This window comes from Dromiciops gliroides, chromosome 5, assembly GCF_019393635.1.
Source record: "Dromiciops gliroides isolate mDroGli1 chromosome 5, mDroGli1.pri, whole genome shotgun sequence".
NCBI lineage: Eukaryota > Metazoa > Chordata > Mammalia > Microbiotheria > Microbiotheriidae > Dromiciops > Dromiciops gliroides.
Window position 1 is genome coordinate 224635980 of NC_057865.1, and position 24671 is coordinate 224660650.

The 24671-nt window shown below is 40.6% G+C and overlaps 1 protein-coding gene across 5 annotated transcripts in view; it reads right to left on the reverse strand.

Moving 5' to 3' along the window:
* Positions 1–755: 755 nt before the first annotated feature.
* Positions 756–24671, reverse strand: part of LOC122730000 (SAP domain containing ribonucleoprotein) — a 40150-nt gene continuing 16234 nt past the window's right edge. For 4 of the 5 annotated variants that reach the window (XM_043969183.1, XM_043969184.1, XM_043969185.1 and 1 more), the window contains exons 9-12: positions 23875–23900; positions 22736–22804; positions 2905–2994; positions 756–1069 (exon numbers count right to left, since the gene is read on the reverse strand). In XM_043969183.1, the coding sequence (XP_043825118.1) occupies positions 1028–1069; positions 2905–2994; positions 22736–22804; positions 23875–23900 (227 nt within the window). In that variant the 3' untranslated portion in view covers positions 756–1027. The remainder of the gene's footprint in view (positions 1070–2904; positions 2995–22735; positions 22805–23874; positions 23901–24671) is intronic. The other variant, XM_043969182.1, reaches the window with a different exon arrangement.

Below are 24671 nucleotides of genomic sequence, written 5' to 3' on the forward strand. Positions count from 1 at the left end.
GTGGGGGAGGTGGTGGCAAGAACCATACTTGGCCTACAACTGAGTTTCAGGTTGGAAAGTGCTTCCAGTAAGATCTAAAGGAACATCCCCACCCCCACCGCCAAATTCCAATATCACTCTGTCATAGATGAGGACAATAGAGAGGCAACACTAGACTAAGGGTCAGCTAAGTTGGGGTTGAATTCCAGCCCTGCTGTTTTCCCAACAGATGATCTTGGCATGTGGCTTAAGTCTCTGGTTTGTTTCCTATTATTCCTTTTGCCCCTTCACCTGCCTCAAGATTCCTAAAGAATCGAACCCATCTTTTCACCCTTGAGTTCTATAACCATCAAGGTCTATGTGCTGGAATTTGTGTCCTACTCCCAGTAGGGAGTTGCCCCTGGTACAAGTCTTCCACTCGTGCTTCCTACCGGGCTCCGGGTTCCACCCCAGCAAGGAGACCCTTCTGCTACCAAGAAAATATCATTACGCATCATCCCCATGGAATTGTATTATCCTTTTAACCCAATACCTCTAACTGTTCACCTTCTCTTCTAACTGGTCTTCCACACTTTGGGGTCAAGAATTCAGAAGCCATTTAGACCATTTAGGTACCTGGGAGAGTTCCGCTAAGGCCAGTCAGCCTCTCTACATAACTTAAAGGAGGTAGTGGTATTCTTCAGGCCATCTCTCTCAGGGATGTCAGCTCATTCCTTGATTTAACTGGCATCAAAAACTAGCAGTTCATCTTCAGATGCTAACCATTCAGACACATTCATTTCTTTTCTAATTTTTTTAATTAACAACCAGAATTACAAAAACAAAACAGAACAAAACAACAACAGGAAAAAAAACACAACACCTTGAAGTTGTAACGGGAAAAAGCTAAAACTGCTGCTGAGGCCTTGGGTATGTATCTGGGATACATGTCCCCTCATGAGGGGACAAGGCCCAGGAAGGTGCCTGCCTCTATACATGTGGGTATGTAAATGACCAAGAAGAATCAGAGACGGGAATCATCAACAGCAGAAAGCAGCAAAACTTCTCATCAGGCAATACCAAAACGCTCTGCTCTTTTCCTCTTCTTTGCCTGTGAAGAGGAAATTAGAGGAGAAAAATTAGAGTGTCTGGGGGAAGAACAGTAGCCTAGGCTCCTGGCTTCCTTAGCTCAAACTCACATGAACTGTCACAAGGTCCAAGCCCAAGTGATAGCCGAGGCTTGGACTTGGCAGCCAGGTCTTTGATTCTCCAAGTCCCAGGCCAGAACTGGGGGGGGGGGGGGAAATAAGGGGGTAGAAAATAGTAAGATTCCTGTGGGAAGGAAGGCCACTCAGCTTTGGTAGTGTCTTACTGTAGGTCTGGAAACAATGGCCTCTTGAAATGCCTGGAAAAGCCTGCTAGGCATGGGGAGGTGGGGGATTTCAAAGGGCAAAGGGTTAACCCTGTGCTATTCAAGGGGAAGGTGAGGGGGGATGCCCTCCCAGGCATTCAAGCCCTAGCAGCAGCTCCTTGATAGGCCTCCAAGCCTATCCATGAGAGAGGCATATAAATCTTCATCTCTAACAGAATAAATAGCTAGAGGGAGGGGAAACAGAAGCCCCAATCATGGATCTCTCAAGGGAGGGAGACTGGAGAGAGCACAAAACCTGCAAAAAGACCTTTTTGTTCTGGGAGTGACCTCACAAAATAGCACAGAGTCCTTCATCCTCATCCCTGCCACATCCCTTCCCAAGCAATAGGGAAGGCTTTTGCTCATTGGAGGAGGTCAGGGCTAGGGGAAAGATGCCATGCTATTCAGAGAGGTAAAATTTAGACTTCATCCAAAGAATTGAGTGCATATGGGCCCTACCCTACTCCACCTGGACCACTGACTGACACAAGTCTGAGGCACCAAACAAAAACACCCCCTTATTCATGTGAACTTAATTTGCCTCAAGTATTATTTCCCACATGCACCTCCCCCTCTCCCCTGCAAAGGTAACTCTTTCCTTCCTTTACTTCTAAATAAGAATCTTCATCCTCGAGGCCTTATCGGCTTGGGAATCTTGACACCAAGTTCCAAATGTTCAAGCCTAGCTTAACACTTTTTACTGGACAAACTAGATAAACTAAGCCTTGCACAAAACTTTAAGTCAAAATAAACATTAATCTATTTCCAAAAATCCTTGCAGTAGCCACTTACCAATAAAATATGACATTTCAGTCTTTATGAAGAGCTAACAATGAAGCCCCCACATCCCCCACCCCAGCTGGAAACACACACACCCGTTTGCTTTGGAAGGGGATAGCCTAGTGAAGAACTCAGAGCTCTTTTGTAAAGCCATTCCCAGAATCCCAAGTTCTTCTGGCTGAGTACGTTGGTAAAACATTGAAATTTTAGTTATTTATTTATAAAAATGACTCGATATTTAATGCTCAAGCTGCCTTCCAGGGGCATGCTTTTTCAAGACACTGGAAGCCAATAGTTACTTCTGAAGCCATATAGGAAGAATAAACAGAACTGAGGTGTGGAATAAGCATTCCTTTAACTCTCAATTTCAAAGAGGAAAGGTTACCACTGACCCCCAAAATGGTGCTGATAATCCTAAGGGTACTTACATTCCAGGTTTATACCTAGTTTCTTTCTAGACTGGGTTAGTTTTCTTACATGTATTACTTGTCAATATATCAGTTCTCAGAGGCAAGGATTAAGTCTGAGGTATCAGAAACAGGGAGATGGCAGGATGATAACTCACCCTTATAGCCATTTTTCTATGTCAATACAGACAATAAAGATAATAAGGATGACGATAAGGATGGAGACTTCATTTATTTGAGCCCATATCTCTGCTGGGTTGGGCAGTTTGAGAGTATATCTCCTAAGGGTAAAAATGGCCTTCATCAAGATTATCTAGAAAGTTACTGAATCCTTTGTCATATTTTTACCTCTGTGTCCTCTGTGGTTCCAGTCCCAGCTGAACTTGTGACAATCCCAAATCGCTCCTTCCTCTTTTTCAGCTTCTCATCATCCTCACTCTGTTTGGGGACAATAAGTGGAAGTGTTGAAACAATATGGTTCCTGACCACAAGAACCCTAGGTGAATGGGGACAAATGGGGAGCAAAGCTATAATTGGTTAGTTACTGTTTGTGCACCTCCCTCTCCCAGAAGGTCCACTCGCAGGGGGCAGCTAGGTGGATAAAGCACCGGCCCTGGATTCAGGAGGACCTGAGTTCAAATCTGGCCTCAGATATTTGACACTAGTGGTGTGACCCTGGGCAGGTCACTTAACCCTCATTGCCCCACCAGAAAAAAAAAGGAGGTCCGCTCACACAGAATTAGCAAAGCAGGCACCAAGTACAGGGCCATGTGAGAAAACTGTAGGCCATAACATGTGGAGCCATCTGCACATGGATGGTTCTCAGAAACAGCAAAAATTAGATTGGAGTCTGAGCCTTTCACACATGAAAAGAATTGAGCCAAGCAGCAGCAATGGTAATAATCAAAAGTCAAATCTCTCAATTCAAGACATTTGACTCTTAAATTTCTCAGGCAGTCCAGGGCTGCACTCTGAGAACATTCATACCTGCAAAGAATAGGTTAGATTATCTAAATGGAGAGACCAAGATGGTCAACAGGCCCAACTAGCAAGCCAGAGAGTCTAGGGTGGAACAGAAGGATATCTGAAGGCCTATGAGAAACTAAAATAACAGGACATTCAGAAACAAATCTGGAAAAGCTGAAAAAAGAAAAAGAAAAAAACTGAGACTACGACTAGAGACTCAGGCTAAGCAGCCAAAGGACCCATGTGCACTTGTCTGCCTTGCAAATTGAGGATATTTTGGCTGCCATTGTTTGGAGCCAAGCAACCTCCTCCTGTCTTAATTTAATGACTGAAGTTGTTCACTTCCAGCAACTTTCAAGATTGGAGCTGGAAAAGTCTTATGGATCTTCCCCCTATGACTTCAAGACTCAGTGTATATGTATGCTTGGTGTAAGGAAGAATAGGAGCAGTCCAAGCCTAAGTCCAGTCCCAGAATAAGAGTGAACACCCCAAATTAGAGAGGTATCCTTGAATAGTTTTAGTTTTCGTTTTTTCCAAGAAAAGATGTTCTAGTCCTTGGCATGTCAGAACAGAGGTCTTCCCCCCTCCCTTTGCTTCACACCATCCTGGAGGCCCTCATGGGACAGGACAACTTCTTTGGCTTTATTTACAGCCAGTAATAAAGATAACCAACACCAGGCCAGGCTGAAAGAACTCAAGCAAACTATTTAATGAGCTCCTGCTTGGTGCTTCTGAGCTGGATCTTTTTACAGCCCCCAGGAGTTTATATTTCTTGAAAGCATTGCTAATTCTCCTCCTCCTCATGAAGCTTGACCACAGGTAGGCTACAGCTCTAAGGAACGTTCCCCCCAGACAGCCTGCTCTAGCTCAAGATGTCTAGAAATTGGAGGACTGAAAGCAAAGTCATGTAAGTGATTCAGAAAGCGATGGGAAGTTTGCTACGCTTCTACTCCACATTCAACAAGGTAACAATTTTTTGTTCCCACATTTCTAGGAACTTCCTCTAACATAAGGAGTTATGGTAGCTATGCAGCTCAACGGCTTAAAACTGAGTCAAGGGGCAGCTAGGTGGCGCAGTGGATAGAGCACCGGCCCTGGAGTCAGGAGTACCTGAGTTCAAATCCAGCCTCAGACACTTAACACTTGCTAGCTGTGTGACCCTGGGCAAGTTGCTTAACCCCAGTTGCCTCACTTAAAAAAAAATAAATAAATAAACAAGACTCCTGGGCTCCTAGGGTCTGAACAGCTTGTTAATTTCTGTCCTGCTATACTTGTCTTCCAAAATTATTAAAGTCTGAAGAAATTCCTACTCATACGTACCTCTTGACTCATAATCAGACCATTTTAATTGGGCAGACTCCATTTCATGCATAGCTTTCTTGCTTTATGTTCATAATCATCATCATCATCAAGCATTCACTTAACCTCTCTGAGTCTCAATTTCCTCATCTGTAAAATGAGGATACCTATTTCAAAGGTCTGTTGTAGATTAAATTAGGTATTTTTTTGTAATGTGCTTTGTGAACTATAAAGCACTATAGGAAATCCCAGGTTCTTGCAAGATCCTGCCACACTGGAAAGGTTTGGGTTAGAAGCCCAGCAACAGAATGTACTTCTGGGAACCAGCCAACCCAAGTTTTTGGATCAGCAGGTAGACTGCAGGATGTTCAAATTTTTGGCCATGGCAACTTTTAAATACCATCTACAGCATACTGGGAACTTCAGTGTACCCCTGTGGAAGGAGTACCCACATAGATAGACAGTCATGGTTCCTTGCACACAGCATGTCGTCAGGAGTAACACCATCTTCCCAGGCTTGAAACCTGGGTTTCATCTTCAATTCTTTACTATTTCTCACCACCCATATCCAATTAATTGCCAAGGCCTGTGGATTTCAACTCTGTAGTATCTCTTTGAATATACCTTTTCTCATCTGATACTACCACTACCTTGGTGCAGGCCCTCATCAACTCATGCAACAGCCTACTGGGCAAACTGCCTTAATTCTTTTTTTTTTCCAGGGCAAGGAGGGTTAAGTGACTTGCACAGGGTCAACAGCTAGTAAGTGTCAAGTGTCTGAGGCTGCATTTGAATTCAGGTCCACCTGAATCCAGGGCCAGTGCTTTATCCACTTTGCCACCTAGCTGCCCCCTTGCCTTAATTCTTTCCCCACTCCACTCCATCTTCCCTTCAGCCACTAAAGTGATATTCCTAAAGCACAGGTCATCCTCCCTACTCAAATTCTAGGATCAAATGCAAATTCCTCTGTTTGGCCTTCAAAATCCTATATAACTTACTCCCCCCCCACCCCCCCACCCCCGCCCCAATCTTTTCAGTCTACTTATACCTCACTCCTTGCCAATATATTCTTCGATCCACTGACACTGGCCTCCTTGCTGTTCCTCGAAAAAAAAAAAAAAAACATTCCATCTCTCACGTCCCAGCATTTTCTTTGGCTGTCCTCCATGTTTGGAATATTCTTCCTCATCTCTACTTATTGACTTCCCTAGCTTCGAGTTCCAACTAAAACCCCAACTTCTACAGGAAGTCTTTCTCAACCCCTTTTAATTCTAGTGCCTTCCTTCTTTTAATTATTTCCTATTTTTTTCTGTATGTAGCTTGTTTGTATGTATTTGCTTGTTATCTCCCCATTAGATTATCCGTTCCTTGAGGGCAAAGGCTGTCTTTTGCCTCTTTTTGTATCCACAGTGCTTAGCACAATGCCTCAATCATCCTATAATAAATGTTTACTGACTGAGTGGTCTGAGACAACCAAATGTCCCCAGTTATATGGGGTGGGGGCAGAAAGAAAGTCAGGCTGATTTAAAGCAAGAAATCAATGATGAAAGGGGAAATATTTAGCATGTAGACTACAACTTAATCTATCTATATGTTTGAAAGTAATTTCATATAAGTATCAGGGAAGGAATATACTAGATTTGGAATTGGAGAATATTGTTAATCCCAGCTCTGCTACTTAATGTGTAACCTTGGCCAAGGCATGTCACCTCTCAACACCTTGATGTCCCCATCTATAAAATGAGGGGTTGGCCAAGATGACCTGAGGTCCCTTCTAGCTCTACACCTATGATCCCACAAACGTACACTACTATCAATCATACATTCTGTGTAAACGCTATGTTAAGCAGAGAAACAAAAAGGTTTAAGGGAAGGTTAATAGTCCTAATGAGGTGAAGTTAGCACATCTGAAGAGTCATGTCCCAGGAGAAGAGGAAGGAGAATACAAAGTTGGTGGGTCTGTGAGACATGTCTGAATATACACTCTAACCACTCAGGACTCCAACACTTTACATCTACAAATTAAACCAAAAACATAGTTCCTTCTATTTCCTCTAGTATCTTCCTAAGACAAGTTGTTAGTAATAGTTTCCTTCCTTCTCTTTTGGCTTAGACCAAAAAATTCCCTATGTCTACCTTCCCGGGATTCATTTCCACTTATTCTATCAACTAAAATTCTTATTTAGGAATTATTCCTTATTCCATGATATTCCTTATTCATGTAAGTTACTGGGAAAACTTTAAATAACATTGTTGGGGGTGGGAAAAAAAAATCTCATTACTGAAATTTCCTCAAGTTCTCCCTCTTAAATATACCTTTTCCAAACCTTCAAGTCTCCCAGTCAAGAAGAAAGCAGGTTGAATGCTTTATAAAAAATACGATCACCTTAAGCAATAGTCACAATCCCCCAGACAGGACAAGGAATCAAAAAGGGTAAATACCATACCTTTTTGGTGAATGGCAGCAGGCACGAGGCAATATTGAAACCTTACTGAAATGTCACCATAGAAATGTCACTAACTCAGTATTACTGATTATAATAGCTCAGAGTCTCTGTCATTTGAAAAAGCCACTACAGACAATCCTATGAATTAAAGTTGCTGACATTTAAAATGAAAAGAAATCATCTCTTCTCTGGCCCCTAACTGAAACTCAAGAGTTCACTCATTTCATAGATCTGATCTCTACTTCTATGGGCAAATCCAATACTGTGTGGCGCAACCCTGATCCACTCCCTAGGGTTTAACACCCACTTCAACAAAATGTTCACTTTATTGTCTTCTGAAATAACCGTTTTAATGATGGGCCCATGTTTGCTGATATTGCCCTTTCCAAATCAATGCTGAAGAAGTGGAGCAGGCAGAGAACAAGGAAGATTACGCCTTCAACCATCATTCATCTCCTTCCAATAATAATAATAATAATAATAATAATAATAATAATAATAATAATAATAATAATAATAATATCTATCCTCTGGGGAAGTAAATTCTCAGGGAATCCCTCTTCCCCCATGAACTTCCCTTTTAAATGGATCTCTGGTGCCTCTACTAGGGACCCAGGCAGAGCATCTGCTCCAAATTCACCAGGGGTTCCAGAGAGAACAATACTAATAACACCCCTCCCCCCACCCCCCACTACCACCACAGAGACTACTTTGCCTTGAAAATGGCTCCTGCCCAGCCCCTTACCCCCCAGGGATGCTGAGGGTTTTATTTATTTTGTGCTTGCCTGCCCTCCTATCCCCACCCCTCCAGCATCCCCTGCTCCCAGCCTAAAGCCTCTTTCCATCTTGCCCTGCAGGGAAAGTGCACAACAGGCCCACTAAATCAACGCAGTTCTAATGATCTCTCTCACTTGACCCTTCTAGCGTGATGGTGTCGCATGGAGACAGACGTACAATAAACTTCACTCCATCTTTAGCTCCTTGCTGACAGGTTTTGATTCATGGGATGGCGGGACCCATCTGAGGGAAATTACCTCGATCAAAACGCAGCTCTCTCTACATTCATCAGGCCCACTGCTCCCCCAGGCCATGCTCAAGTGCACAAATGGGGTTGTGCATCTGTGGGCAGCACTGACCCCTCTGGCTTAGTGTCATACCCATTTACAAACCTTTCCCTTACTCATTCTGCACTCCCACTACCCCACCCCCACCATCAAAAGCTGTCAGATACTGACAACAGATCTCTCTTCTTTCTGGGAATGTTCATATTTGGGGGGGGGGAGAAGTAGCTGAGCCTAGTTTACAATGAACTTTACTTCTAAACCTCATTCCCCTCCAAAACACACACACTGCCTCTAAGGTTACCAAGGAGGATAATTCTCTACAAGCTATACATACAAGGCTATCCAGGTTTTCTTCTATCTACTACTTGTCTCCCTAGGCCTTACTTTGTGGGACTCTAGAACAAGATCACAGATAATAATAATATGAACATAAACAATTCTCCCATACTAAGAGGGACTGGAAGCCAAAGTAGAAATTACCTGGCTTTTTTCCCTGGTCTTGCCACTGATTCAAGTGTAAAACAAACTTGTACAGATAGCAGAAGTGACTTGGCAGAAAGTAGAAAAGTGAAAGCCTAATCCATCTTTAGCAATGAAATATTCAAAATGAAAGATTGATTGAAAGAGAGCACCCCCACTATTCATCTCAACCATGGTCTTCTCTATGACTCTAATATTCATCTAGTATGAGACATATGGCAGGAGCTGAGTAGAGAACTGAGAGACCCATAACCTTCCCTTCATGATTCACATCTCGGCCATATGATGTCAAAAATGCTAGGCAGTGACTCTTTACTTTAAAAGTCAAAGTCAGGGGGCAGCTAGGTGGCACAGTGGATAAAGCACCAGCCCTGAATTCAGGAGGCCCTGAGTTCAATCCCAGCCTCAGACACTTCACACTAGCTGTGTGACCCTGGGCAAGTCACTTAGCCCTCCTTGCTACCCCCCCCCCCAGTCAAAGACCCAAAACAGACTACAATTAGCATGAACTCTATGTCTATGCTAAATAATAATCCAACCATCACCTAGGATAGTCAATGAACAATTTTCTATAGCAAATAGTGAAATAAATATCAGAAGAATGACTAGTCTCAAAGGACAAAATTGAAGGAGTGGTAAAAAGAAGACAGGAATCCAGGACTTTGGTAAAAATTGAGTTCTCCCTGCCAATTAACAGAAATCTATCCAACTTATCTAGTCTTTCCAGGTCCCTGAAAATCTGGGCAGCCTTCCTTCTGCATATGCAAGTTGCTAGGACAATTCTAATACAATGGAAAAAAAGTCAAAAGACTTGATTTTGAGGCCTGTTTTTTCTGCTAACTACTAAGCAGTATGAACTTAGGCAACTCAAACTGTCTGGGTTTCCCTCATCTGTGAAATTAGGGGATTGAACTAGATCACAACTTCCCAACCCATGGGCCTCAGGCTTCAGAGTTATTGTAATTGTCATCAAGTAGAAAACAAGTATTGAGATTTTAAACTTTACTTCACTCTAAGAAAATATGCAACACGATTCAAGATACCAATCAAACAAACACCTTCTGGAGATTTTATCCAAATAAACATATTACTATTCTTAAAATGGTATATGGACCTTGGGCAAGTCACTTAACCCCAATTGCCTCACCAAAAAGAAAACAAAGTAAAATGGTATATGGATAGTCCTATAGCTAATAACCATTCCCATTCAGTTAAAAGCATTACTGAATTCAAGTTAGTTTTTGGTCATCGTGTATTTTCTCCATCAACGAATACTAATAATATCACTTATATTGGGAGTCATAGCTAATTCAGGCCCTAACTGGACTCCTCTTTTCCAGTCTCTTCCAAACCTCAATCCATTTTTCCCATACCTGACAAAATAATATTACTAAAGCATAAATCTAACCATATGACTCCCAAAAACCTTTAGTGGCTCCCTACTGAAATAAAAAATTCTCAGGTAGGCATTTAAGGCCCTTCAAAATTTGATTTTTGCATATCTTTACAGGTTGTTTTGCACTATTTCCCTTCATGGTCTCTTTATGTTCCACCCAAACTGGCCTACCTGCTGTTCCTCAAACTCAACATTCCATTTCCTGCCACCATTCCTTTGCACAGTATGAACCCTATGTTTAGAATGCATTCTTTCCTCATCACAGCTTCTTAGAATCCCTGTCTTCCTTTATGTACCACCTCCCACAAGAACCCCAATGTATGCCTTAATTCCCTGAAGGCAAGGCTATTTTTTCATTTTGTATTTTTAACACCAGCCTATAGCAAATGCCTTGTTCAGAATACACAGTAAATGCTTAATAGATGCTTGTTGGATTAGAACTATTGGACTAGATGATCTAGAATGACAGCTACACAGAGGGAAATTTAAAGAGACTGAATCAATTTACATCCATAGATATAATCCTAAAGTCTCCATTTTATTTGTCTTAAAAATGTATTAACACTTTTTATCATGAGACACTTCCAGACAAAATATACTCTCCAGAACTTAACCAAGTAAAATCATCTAATAACATGATTCTGACTGCTCGTGTGACTGACCACTTTATAAAAACTATTAACAGAAAAGAAGGTCATCATTTAACTTTGATAACAGGGTATCAACATTGTTTAAATAATCCTTAAAAGAAAAGTGAGTGATACACAAACAAAAGGAATACATATTTAATGAGTGGTTAGTTAAAAGAACACTGAATTTGGAGTTAGAAAACCAAAGTAAAAGTGTCCCATCTCTAACACTTGCTAGTTATGTGACTTTTCATAAGTTGAAATCTTACTAAGCTTCAGTTTTCTCAAGATGGGGAAAATAACTTTTGTACTACCTGGGGGGGGGGGGGGAGGGAGTAATTTGTAAACAAGAAAGTCTTGTTTGGACATGAGATGTTATTTATTAATAATAGATTCCTATTCATTACAGATGAATAAAGAGGTTACTGAGAAATTTATGGTGATGACAAGGCAAATATACAATGTGAAAAATGGCATCCAAATTCCGAGGAAGAAGGCTAAAAGACAAGATGCAATCCCCTCCCTGTGCAAAGTTATGTAGTTGCTTCTGGCCTTGCCCTAACATTTTCCAAACAGAAAGGGAACCATTTAAAAATTCCTCATTACCCAGTCCTAGGGACCAGGGGAACTCATTTCATGGCTACAAAAGTTAAATTGAGGGCTCTGGCAATGGTTTCCATGGTGCACAGAGTGGTCTGGCATTAGTCTCATCTGGGAAATCAGAATTAGATTCTAAGTTAAGGGCCGCAGCTGGCTGCTTCTTTTTAAAAGCTGAACAATAGTTGGCTGCAACAATGGCAGCTGGGTACCATTGCTCCTCTACTCCAACATAAGTGGCTGTTCCTTCTCTGGACAGAGAGGTATCAAAAAAAGTATCTCTACCTGGGACCTGTGTTCTAGTCCTGGCCAATCCTTCTGGAACCTGTCCCTACTGACTCTCAATTATTTTTGAATTTGAATCTCAAGGAAGACATTTTTCGAGCCTCTCTAACCTAATGGCCACAAAGAATATCACTTTAGGTTCTGCCACATTTACCCTGTCAAAAGGAGTCGGCTGTAGTTCTATCACTGGTAGCCATAGAATCTATTTTAGAATGGGAGAGACCTTATGAGATAACCTAGTCCTGCCACCCCCCCACCCCGTTTTAAGGATGAGGAAACTCAGGCCCAGAGAAGTAAAATGACTTTTCCAAGATCATACTGGGTTCTTCTCCCATCTTGCTCCTAAAGCCAAATGTAACTTGTAAGTGAAATAAAAGCCTAGGAAGATCTGGGTCACTATGTAAAACACATAGTAAATCAGCCACAACCCAAGAGATGAGAGAATATGGACTTGGAATTGCCTAAGAATATAAAACAGAGACTACTTGTGGTTCAAATGAAAGGAACACTCATTTTACACTCTTAATTAGAGTAAGCCACCCACAGCTCCCAAATAAATACAAGAAGCCCAGTTAGTCATTACTCCTTCTCACTTCTTTATGTAAGGAAGTGCCATTATAACCTAGAGATTCTAATCTAAAGAGAAACTATTCTGCATCTATCAGAAAAGTCAGTGGAATCTTAATGTTATTGTCACTGTATTTTTTTCTAGCACCATTTTATTTATGTTTATTGGTGCTTTTTATAACTGTCACTTCCCAATGACCCCTTACCACTCCCACCCTACCAAGAAGCCTCCCTTGAAAAAAAAAAGCCTCCCTTATAACAAAGTACAGTTAAACAAAACCAAATCAACACATGGGTAATGTCTAAAAATATATGCCTCGTTTTATATCTACAATACACTCTCTGTTGATGAAAGATGTTCACCATCAGTCAGTCCTCTGAAGTTGCAACTGGTCAGGACCCTTTTCCAAGAAGGAATGGAAAGATAAAAGTTAAGATCAATCAGAGATGGCCTACCCTGAATACACACCTTGACAGCTTGCTCTACTCTGTGTCACGGAATGGCTATATTAACATGACTGCAGATTCCAGGACACCCTGCATTTTTCCAACAGAATGTAGAGGAAAGGGGGAAAAGAGGGAGCTTGTATTCACTTTCCTGTACATCACTACCACATGAAGGATGATGGGATGAAAAGCAGAGCCCAGAGGCTTTTAGGTGACAGTAGATTAATGATGACATGGCCTTGACTTCCCAGAGGTAAAGGTTAAGAAACACTCCAGGGTAACTGGGCTTCTAATTTCATACTCTCAAAATAAATGACATCAACTGATGGTTTTGCTCTCTGAAACACTCCAATGCTTAAACACACGGCTGTCATCCCCATCCCCCAGTATCTGAAATTCATCTAAATGTGCTTATCCTTTAGTCTCTTCCCCAGTCAGACCAAAGTACATGGGGTAGACTATAAACCAATACATAGAGCCAATGAAGAAAAGGGAGAAATCCAGAAGAGCAAAGGATTTTTTTATTAGATAGTCCCTTCAAGCCATCTCACTCATACACAGCCATCTTCTTCATCTGTGAGATCAGAACCAAATTCTTGGAATTAAGGAGGAGGTGAGAGTGTTTAAATATCAACCAAAATCCAGGACCACCAGGGAATAGATGATTCATCCTCTACTTACAGGATCTGAATCAGCTCAAGAACACAGGCAACCAGAACCAAATACTGCCCCCACCAGCTTCCATCTCTATTCTGTCCAATAAAGCACTTTCCTCTGCTTCAATGCCCCAAAAGAGGTTGTCTCCATCTTGCTCAGAATGATTGAAGGGACAATACAAAGCAGGTAAAGAAAATGAAGGTTTCACATTTGAGACACACTATCTGGAAATCAAATTTCTATTAAAGATACCCACTTTGGGGGCAGCTAGGTGGCGCAGTGGATAGAGCACCGGCCCTGGATTCAGGAGTACCTGAGTTCAAATCCAGCCTCAGACACTTGACACTTACTAGCTGTGTGACCCTGGGCAAGTCACTTAACCCCAATTGCCTCACCAAAAACAACAACAACAACAACAACAACAAAAAAGATACCCATTTTCCCTTCTTGAATCCAGCTAGGAAGCTGTTGCCTTTAAGTATAAATAACACAGAGGCCAGAACTGTCAAGAAGTCAGCAGAGAGAACTCCAAATGGTATAATGCCTTACTTGAAACATATAAGAACTAAAGAAGGGATAACAAAGGGTTCAGGATAGGTTATAAGATTAAGGATGCTTGGGTCTTTATTCATTAGTTCCCAAGATCAAATGTTCTCTAAAAGGCTTAAACAAGTTTCAGATCAACACTAAATTCCGGAGTAGAACAAAGAAAGCTACTCTCTGACTTACCAGTCTTTTGCATGGCTACTCTCTGGCTCAACAGGCCATGTCCTGGGAAACTCACACAGACACCACAGATTTTCCCTAGAGCAGCTCTGGTGGGAGCTATGTAAGTTATACCCAGGCCTCCCATTAAAGTTTATACTTCCTTCAAACAGGATCTCCCCTGCAGGGATGTGGATGAAGAGACAGGAAAAGGGTCACAGCTGGCTATGAAGAGCACACCTGTGCTGGAGTTTAAACAGAACAGGAGAGCACTCTTCACCAGAATAGTTAGGTGATGAAATCAACAGGAGGACAGAGACCAGAAACCAAACAATAATCAAGGTATATAGGGAAAGAGAGAGGGGCATGGTCAACCACCTAGACTCAAATTGCACATGATGAGTATATTTCTGAAATATTGATATAGAGAATGTGGGAAAGAATAGGAGAGTGGGGATTAAAAGTAGACAGTTTCCCGCATTTTCTAATTCAGTGTACAACACTGGGCAGAGGGGAATGGGGATGAGAGGAGGTATAACCTGTAAATCTGTCATCCTTTATACTTGGAGTCATTTTCCAGTTAAGCCTCTTCTTCTTTTGCCCTATACCAAAGCATAAAAGTACAGTATGCCTGAGGCAATGGATATTCTATAATAATTTTCCCTGAATATATGTATATATTCTAGCCAATGTCATGAAGGAAACAAAAGAGAAAGGAAAGGAAGGAAGGAAAGAAGTAATTTCTATGAACACTTCTAAAGTCCAAGCATCATCCATCTCTAAAGCAACCCCTGTACTAGCCCTTAATAGTTCAACTTCACTGCCTTCATGATTCAACAAGCCATGTTAATAACCATTACAAAAACATTTCCACTGCTATTCCTTGGTCTCTGATCTGGGAATAGGAAAATGAAACCCAGTTAACTACCATGAAAGGAATATGGGGCTTAGAGGTAAAGGAAAAAGAAATGAAGAGGCGTTAACAGCTTCTAGATCCTAACAATGAGAGCCCCAAAGGGAATGATTTCCCTTAAAAACTGGGGAGGCTATGTATCACCAGGCCAAAAACTGACTTCACAAAAGGTACTCCAAGTATAATTTCAGCTTTTGATATTTCCCTACCTTTAAAAAAATGGGAATACTGGTTTTAAGTGATTAACAAAAGACATTTTGGCATAAAATGAGCTTATTCTTTTGGTGGCTATCACTAAAAATACTAAAACTACTTGAGCATTAGACGAGATAAATATTTTTTTTAAATAAAGATAAAAAAAGTTAGCACAGTCCCAGGCCACCCACATATAAGACTTTTAGCAATCTTCCCAGATCCAATCTCTTCAACAGGCAGGTTAAAAAAAATTTCTTTCGAGTACCCAGACTGCCACCAATTTCTTCTGACGCCACTTAGGTAAGTACCGCAACCCAGGAACTTGCCTGGCAATATGGTTGAAGGTGTTTAAAAGCAAAATAGACTCAACAGATTCCAGCCACCCGACTCCCTTCCCAGGCTGTGTTTACTCTGGGGCAGGGACCACGGGGGGACCACAGAGAGGAGTAAAACTTGTTTTTTATCAAAGTCATCAGCTCTGACACACTCCAAGAAGGAATGCAGAGCTGTATGTGTATGGGGGAGGGGGAACTTTCCTCCCTATCAATTTTCTGATCTCCATTTCTTCAAGTTAGGGGAAAAAAATTTAAAATTAAGGACAAGGCCACGTGATCTTAATGATCTCCTACAACAGTTTAGGAAAGTCTTAGCAATTATTACCACGGCACCAAGGGGAAACAAGGAGCATGATTTCTCACCAGAAACTTGCCAAGTATCCAGTTTGTGGTCAGCTGGATAGACAGAGCTCTAATTATGTGGTAAGAAAGAAAAAACAATTTTCACCTTCCTTCTCCAATTCTTTCTTTTGTTTGCCTCTTAACATTGCCCCGACTACATTTTATGTTCCTAAGTTCTCCTTGCTTTAACTGTTTTCCCCCCAACAGAGGCTTAGATAGAATAAAGTTTATAGAATCCCCAGTGCCCTAGGTGGGTGAGCAAAGGGGGGAAAAAAAAAACCTGACTCCCATTTCTCAGTTAAAATTAGAATACATTTTCAAGAGCCCTAAGCAGGAGAGAAAAATTCCATTCTGCCCTTTGCTCTTCCAAATTCCTACAGCCAAGTGGTTCAACAGCAGTTGAATGGCACACATAATGACATCATTGATTGGAACCATAATAGAAAAGAGTGAGTGGAGCGGGTGGGGTGGGTAAAGGGGGAGAGTAGGGAGGGAGGGAGGGAGGTGAAGATGTATTTGTGTTACAGACAAAAGACAAGTTCTGTTCCTCAGCAGGGACAAATGAAGAACCAGATGACGGGATAAACTGAGGTCAGAGAGTTTCCCCTATTGTTTCCTCTTTAAGGGGCTTGGTCACTCCTTAAAGATTTGTTCAGAAAGAGATAAACATCATCAAGTCTTCTTCCCACCTGTCCCCATCCTACCAATTCTAAATATTTATTTTTAGAATATCAAGTATTAGGAAGAAACTAGGAAAGATTCAATTGTTGATTTTCCTTTTCCAAGATACCAAACCTCACTGAGAAAGACTGGACAAATCTAGGGTTAGGTCTTAGCTTTGTCCTGAAACATGACCTCCACACAAAATCATCTCCCTGACCCCAATTTATACACCTACAGAAATCCCTTTCCCTCCAAACTTCCTCAAGTTTCAAGAAGAGTTTTTAAAGGAGAAAAAAAAGTATTTTGGGGGACAGACTATATTGGGGGGATTATGATATGGCCATATACCTCCCCCACCCCCAATTTTTTTTTTTTGGCGAGGCAATTGGGATTAAGTAAAGAATCTTAAGAACTAGACATTATTCAAGAGATCATCTAGTCCTTTTTTTTCATTGCCCATCACACAGATCTCATGGAGAAAAACAGGGAAGGACACTTAACCTGGACACTGTTGCCTAATATTTTTAATTTAAGAGAACTCCAGGCCTAAATGAACAGCTAATTTTCCAACTTAGCTCTACCTCTGTGGATCCGTTTGCATGAAGTCAAGGAGGCTGACCTATATAAACTTAGACCTTAATCTCTCTATCTTATTTACTTAAAAATTTAAGGTCATATTATAACTCCTCAAATAAAATTAATGTCATCTTATAACTCCTCAAATTCTTACAAAGACCTTGTTAATTAACGCCGTAAGCACTGGCTCCAGTATATTGAAGCTTACTTTGATAATAGGTACAAGTGCCCTTGACCAAGGTCCATTACAGAATACCCCACAGAAAGATAGTCACTTACTACCTATGGAACCTTAGATAAAGCATTTAATCTCTTTGGGTCTCAGTTTTCTCAACTGTAAAATGAGGGCTTTAAACTAGACAACTTTTAAGAGCCCTTATAACTATGATTCAATACAAGGTCTGGAGTGGAATCTTTGAGGTACTGCACTAACAATGATTTGTGACAACTAATATTATTTTTAATTTGACAAACCCTTGTTGAATACCTTCTACGTGCAAAGCACTACAAATGTTAGATTAATTGCCCAATTCCCCATTTTTTTCCTATGCCCCAATGACCCACATCTAACAAAGCCCAGTCTAAAAAAGAAGAGATGACCAGCCCCTTTAAGGTTGAACGAAGACCAATACACCAACAACAGGCCACAATGGACATGCATGCTTGGTTACACTGGTGCCCTCTTGTGCTCAGAAATGACCCTACGGGAAAGCCAGCTTCCCCTCTAGTTGCTTAGTGTCAACCTCTTTCCAAAAAGCAAGATAGGGTGCAGCATCTTTACTGGTCTACAAAGTATCTGATACAAACTAGCAGTGACCTGATTTTTAAGTTTCCTTAGAGTTTAATGTTAACCACCATAGCCCTCAGTCTCTATTCCTCATTTACCAAATACTTCTGGCTGGCTAACCATCCAACAACATCATTTAAAAATGGAGGTGCTCCTACAGTGGAAGTAGCATTGTACTTGAGTCAAATGACTTAGTAATTACTCTTCACCTTGTTCAGCCAAATCCCTCATCTAGAAAAGAGAAATATGAATCATGCCTATAGGAGACAGCATAGCACAGCAGAAACCACACTAGATTTGTAGTCAAAGGACCTACATCCAATTCTTAGCTCCAATACTTACTACCTATGTACCTTTAGGCAAGTGACTTATGCTCTCTGAGCCTCAACTGTAAAATGTAATTTCTATGAACACTTCAAGTAAGAAGATCAGTGTTACTGGATTACAGAAGAATACAAAAGAAGAGGTCGGCTTATAAAGGACTTTGAACACTAAGGGAAGATTTTATATTTGATCCTAGATGTGATAAGGAGCCAATCCTATCACAAGATTTTGTAAGGATCACATGAGATGAGGTACATATGTACTTTGGGACTGTATAAATGTGAACTGCTATAATTATTTTCAATAGGGAGATAATCTATCGAGACAGTTGATTTCTTATCTATCTATATTCAGAAACAAGAGGATAGCAGGGCTCTGAACTTATGAAAAATAACTTTTGGTTTCAGAGCATCCTATCCAAAAACTCACTTATAAGGCTCAAAGTATGGAATACTGGATCACAGACTACTAAGGAAGGATGGAAGAAAAAATCTGCAAATTACTAGGGATAAGATACTTCTATGCTTGCTGGTTTTTAAGGTGTCTCTGGTTAGATTCCCCAGATTTCTCAGTTAAGAAATAACATCATGAGGATGGGGACCCCCAGGGAGGACAATAACAAACAGAACCCCCTCCCCCAACTGCCCAAACTTGGATTTTCAATGGTTGAGCTGGATTTCTTATAAGCAGCTCAAGCATCAAGTTTCACCTTTCAAGGTGTGCCTGTGTTTGAAAGAATAAACCAACACAATCAGTTCAATTTAGCTGCCTCAGTAACTCTATAACTCTAAGCCCAGATTTAGTTTTCCACCCAAAGTAAAGTCCTATGACCATTATGTGTCACCTAAACTACATCCCACATTCCGTTCCCTCTACCCACCTCTTACTGGTCGCAAAAATGATAGCCTCCATTATGCCAGACTACATATTTAAATGGTAGGCAATGCTGGAATGGACATTTCCTGAGCATGAAAACTTACTCACAGAAAGAAAAACAACCATTAGTTAAACACAAGTGAGAACTAGTTGATGTTAGTTGACACATTCAAGGTTCTCAAAGCATTTTATACTACACCACCCTACCCCCCCACCCCACACACACACCCTTAAGACTCCAGAAGTTTAATGATTTGTTAATGGTCACACAGCTTATGTCAGAAACAGGATTTGAACACAGGTTTTCCTGAATTCCATGGTCACTGTTCTTTCTACCTATACCATGCCTCACCTATCATGATTAAGCAGAGTCAACCAAAGAGGAAAATTCTCATCACTGTTTCTCAGGATTTGAGGAGTGGGGTTGAGGGGGGAGGGGAGGCGAGGAAGCCCAGTGAGGAGAATCATAATGAAAGACCAATTCTGGAATCTTTATCTACAGATCTTGGGCCTATAATTATCATGTGGTTTATATGAGAAAGGCAGTCAATTCCATTCACAAATCGCCCAGGAAGCTGAAAGGGAATATTTACAACCCCCTCAAGTAAAAATGTCTATAAATGCCAGTGCCATTCTTTGCCTGTCACTTTCTATTATTCTAAACCAACAGGGTTACATTCACAAGGACCTAGGCTAGAAACATGGACTAGTAGGCCTTTCTTCAGGGGTAAATGAGGGGAAAACAAGAGGAGGGAGAAGGGAGAAGAGAGAATAAGGGAGGAGAAAAGAAATGTCAGATTTCTCCATACCTATGTAATATATGACATATATAGTATACTCAAAGAACTGAAGGCAAAAATAGGCTGGTCAGCCATAGGAGAGTTGACCCAGAACAAGAACAGTAATAAGGCTTCTTCAAATTTGCCATCTGTTCATGCCCTACTCCAAAAGAAACTGGGAACAGGCCACATTCCAACTATTAAAAGTTACTCACAGAGGCAACTAGGTGGCACAGTGGATAGAGCACCGGCCCTGGAGTCAGGAGGACCTAAGTTCAAATCCAGCCTCAGACACTTAACACTTACTAGCTGTGTGACCCTGGGCAAGTCACTTAACCCCAATTGCCTCACCAAAAAACAAACAAAAATAGCTTTTGGGGGCAGCTAGGTGGCTCAGTGGACAGAGCACCGGCCCTGGATTCAGGAGAACCTGAGTTCAAATCTGACCTCAGACACTTGACACTTACTAGCTATGTGACCTGGGCAAGTCACTTAACTCTCATTGCCCCACAAAAAAACAAACAAAAAAACCCAAAAAACATTACTCACAAATGCTGGTTCCCCTTAGCCCAACTACTAGTCCAGCAGAACCCACTGAGAAGTATGTATTGGCCAAGGAACTAAAGCCTCATGTGGAATCAAGTAAAACCAAAGACAAAGACTATGCAATGAGTGGAGGCATGTAATAAGTTTCTACTAAAATTCACTACCAGGATATATTAGGGAGAAGCAGAAAGGTCTCATGCTGCCCCATTACTCTAATAATATCTAACCTAGATATATAGAAGAATGATGCCCATGCAGATGCTGAAGGGCAAAGCATGACCCAATTCTATAAGTGGTCACACTTGAACCTAAATTCTAGAGGTCAAAAATCTGGGATTCTGGGTTCAAGTGTTAATTAATGAGTTAATTAACTGATTGGTTCCTAGTATTCATCTGCTTGCTGGATAATGTACAAACTACCAAGCCACTAACCTTGACCTCTTACCCATTACCTAAGTACTGGGAAATATGTGGCCTGGTAATGTATAGCAGCAATGTTCAGCTGCAGTGCCAAGTTCCAACTTAGTATGAATCTATGAAGCACCTACTATGTGTCACATACTGTGCACCAATTCCTTATTAAAGAACTTGGATGGTTAGATGCAGGGCAGGAACTTTGGTAGCTTTGTAGTCAATTTTAAAAACCTCATTCTCTATGAATTGCAGTGAGAGAAATAACCCTCCAATTTGTGAGTGCTGGATTTCTGAAATATTGCAAAACTAATCTTCCCACCTACAGAGGACAAAGTGAAGTTATTTAAGTATTTATTAAGTACCTATTGATCTAGCAATGACAAGCAGACTCTGGTCCCCCAATTTCCCCACCAACTTGATGCTTGATGACAGAAAGAAATAGAACAGGGGGCAGCTAGGTGGCGCAGTGGATAGAGCACCGGCCCTGGATTCAGGAGGACCTGAATTCAAATCCGGCCTCAGACACTTAACAATTACTAGCTGCGTGACCCTAGGCAAGTCACAACCCCAAATGCCTCACCAAAAAAAAAATTTAATGTAACCAGAAACACCCTGCCCTCTTGGTTTATAATTTTTTCAGTCCCAGATAAACTACATCCAGTTTACACATCTGCTACTCTTCAAACTACTTTAAAAAACCCTAAATATTTGATATTCTTCTATATTATACGATCAAACATTAAAGGCTTAATAAGCATTTGAGTCTAACAATGTGCTGCAGACACTAACAGTAGCCTATTTATGTTAAACACCACAGATTTAGCTTATAGAATATGTGCCCAATGATGCTTAATGTAAGTGCCACATAAAGTGTAGGTTAGGTGTTCAATCTTTGTCCTAGTGCTTTTTCTTCAAGCAAACTCATATCCACTACTAGCTACAATCCTTCCCCTGGTCAGTCTGCTAACAACATATATGATACTAAAGTAGACAGTGGAGCCAAAGATAGTGTTTGACTGGTCTGAAATATTGTATCATGTGAACCTCTTCCCCACCGCCTATCATCTCAAGTCCAGGAAGTATTTAGCCCTCTTCCTCCTAGAGGAGGATTAATCAGAGATTAAAAGACCACCTGCTATAGATCTCCTTACATTCTTTTTTTTTTTTTTAGTGAGGCAATTGGGGTTAAGTGACTTGCCCAGGGTCACACAGCTAGTAAGTGTTAAGTGTCTGAAGCCGAATTTGAACTCAGGTACTCCTGACTCCAGGGCCGGAGCTCTATCTACTGGGCCACCTAGCTGCCCCGATCTCCTTACATTCTTATCCAAGTCTCCAGTACTAGTCATTTCCTGAGAAACTGGTCACTCTACTTGTTATTCCAACGACAGAATTACTTAATTTAAAAGCAAGAATTATTTTTAGACAAAAAACTTATTCTAAAGTAATCATATCTTGTTTGATAAATTAAGCAATGCTAAAGATATCAAAAGAATGGGAGCTATCTTGCTTTTCTTCCAAGGGGCCCCAAATTCTGATTTTTGTGGTAAGGCTGTGTCTCTTCTATGTATTTTTCATGAAGCCTAGAACAATACAATTAATCTTATTTAATACTTTAAAAGAAAAAGAGGACAGCAACTTAATGGGGAAGGCCCAGCTGTACCCGGCAGAAATAGCAAGCTCCACCAACTGACCAAACTAGGTGGGAGTTATGAAAACTAAAACCTAATAACAACTCTTGTGAAAATGTAACCCAAAAGAGAATGAGAGGAGGAATTCAAAACATTCACCAGAAGTAAAGAGTAGCTATCTATTTTGTTAGAAAGGCATCGATTCTTATCTATCAGGATTCTCTAAAGTACAGAAATAGTTCTTAGAGTCAGAACGCCTTACCTTCTTAGAGACGGAGGAGACATTCAAACCAAATCTTTGAGCCCTTTCCTTTAATTTATCCATGTTTACCTACAAAAATACATGACACAAGTGAGTAGATTTTTCAAAATTTAAAGAAGAAAACACTAAAAGAATGCAGTGCAAAAACCTACACAAAATAACTAGCCCATCAATATTTCTGGTCTCCAAGAGTTCTCTGTGATGAATTCCACCAAGAAAACAATGGCCAATTCATCCCACTGATCACTGAAATGTGTCTGAAAATGTGGACGTTTCAGCCCTGTCTTCTGCAAAATGGTCAAAGGTAATAACCTTAAATGGAACTTAAGATTAAACTTTCCCAAACATATACTGAAAATGGCAGTTTGTAAAATTTATAATCCCCCCTTTAAATTTTCATCATTTCCAACTCAAAATGAAGGACTCTTAATATACAATCTCTGCATGTAGATACACAGAACTAAGTTTCCATCTCTTCTTGGCCAAAGTACAACAGTGGTGCTCTGATTCTTTTCTTCAAAAGGCAAATCCACAGATTATCAATATCAAAATCTACCCTTTCCTTGGAGATCTAGTAGTAAGAACCCAGTATACCACAACAGTCTCAGCTGCAACTACAGGCAGAGTTAATAAACAGACTTTGGGGGTAGGAATTAAGTTAGACATCAATCAGCACCATCAAGGCTTGAAGTCATAGAACCAGAAAGCTAAGAGATAAGTGTGCTCTTCACCAGCTGTGAAGCTATATTAATATTTTTATGCAGAAGAATATGAATAAAATGTCAAAAAGACTCAGAAAGATGTGCTAATTCTCTACTCCTGAGGAAATGGAGGCAAATAGAACAGGAGAGACAAAATCTCCCCATCCAACTCCCCAATTCTTCCGACATCAGTGTTTTCTGTGCTGAACAAAGCATGAAGAGGAAGCAGGAAAAAAAACCCTAGATCTAAAAATAAATGTGTGGGGTTAAAATATGGGTTCTGCTCCTTTATAAGCACTGGAAAAAGCTGAATAGACTCCCAGAGCTTAGGCCTTAATGTTGCTAAAATCTTAGTCTATCAACAGCCAGTGACTTTAATATGTTCATTTCTAAGGGTAAAAAAAAATCTGATTTTACTAGACAAAAAACGGTTCTTACCATAGGTTTGGTGTCTGATGATAAACCTAAGGAAGCAAAAAAAGAAGTCCAATTTACTGTTTGTAAAGAGTTATACATACTCCTCAAGAAGAAATAACATATGTAAATAACATGTAACATAAAAGACAGTTACTCTTTATTCCCACTAAGGAAAAAACTAGAAGGAACCATTGATCAAAGTGCAGCAAGAGGAATTGAATTTAGATAAAAGAACATAAGTATTGCTTTAATGGGTCAGACTCATTGGCACTTTGGCTAGAGTTCTGTCTCTTAACAATGCTGAAAAGGAACATAGTATATTTATCATTCTTGACATAAACCAAAAGGTTAGAAATGTTACTAAAACATACTAGCTTCCCATTACATCTATGAATTCATCCAAATCAGTTTTTTTATGCTTTAATAGTTATTAAAGCTTAGTATTATTTTCTTTCTTTTTTTCTTTGCAGGGCAATGAGGGCTAAGTGATTTGCCCAGGGTCACACAGCTAGTAAGTGTCAAATGTCTGAGGCCAGATTTGAACTCAAGTCCTCCTGAATCCAGGGCCAGTACTTTATCCACTGCGACATTTAGCTGCCCCCTCCAAATCATTTTGAAAATATTTTTATTTTCAATTTTTGTTACAGATTGGGGTATTAAGTTTCCGTAAGTTCCCCCCTTAAAGTTTAGTATAAGCCAGCATATTATGTAGTATACAGAGATAGTAAATGAGAATTGGCATTGGATTCAGGAAGCCTCTCACACCTAGTGGTTGTGGGACATCCTTGGTAACTCTCCAAGAACATAAGTTGCAGAAC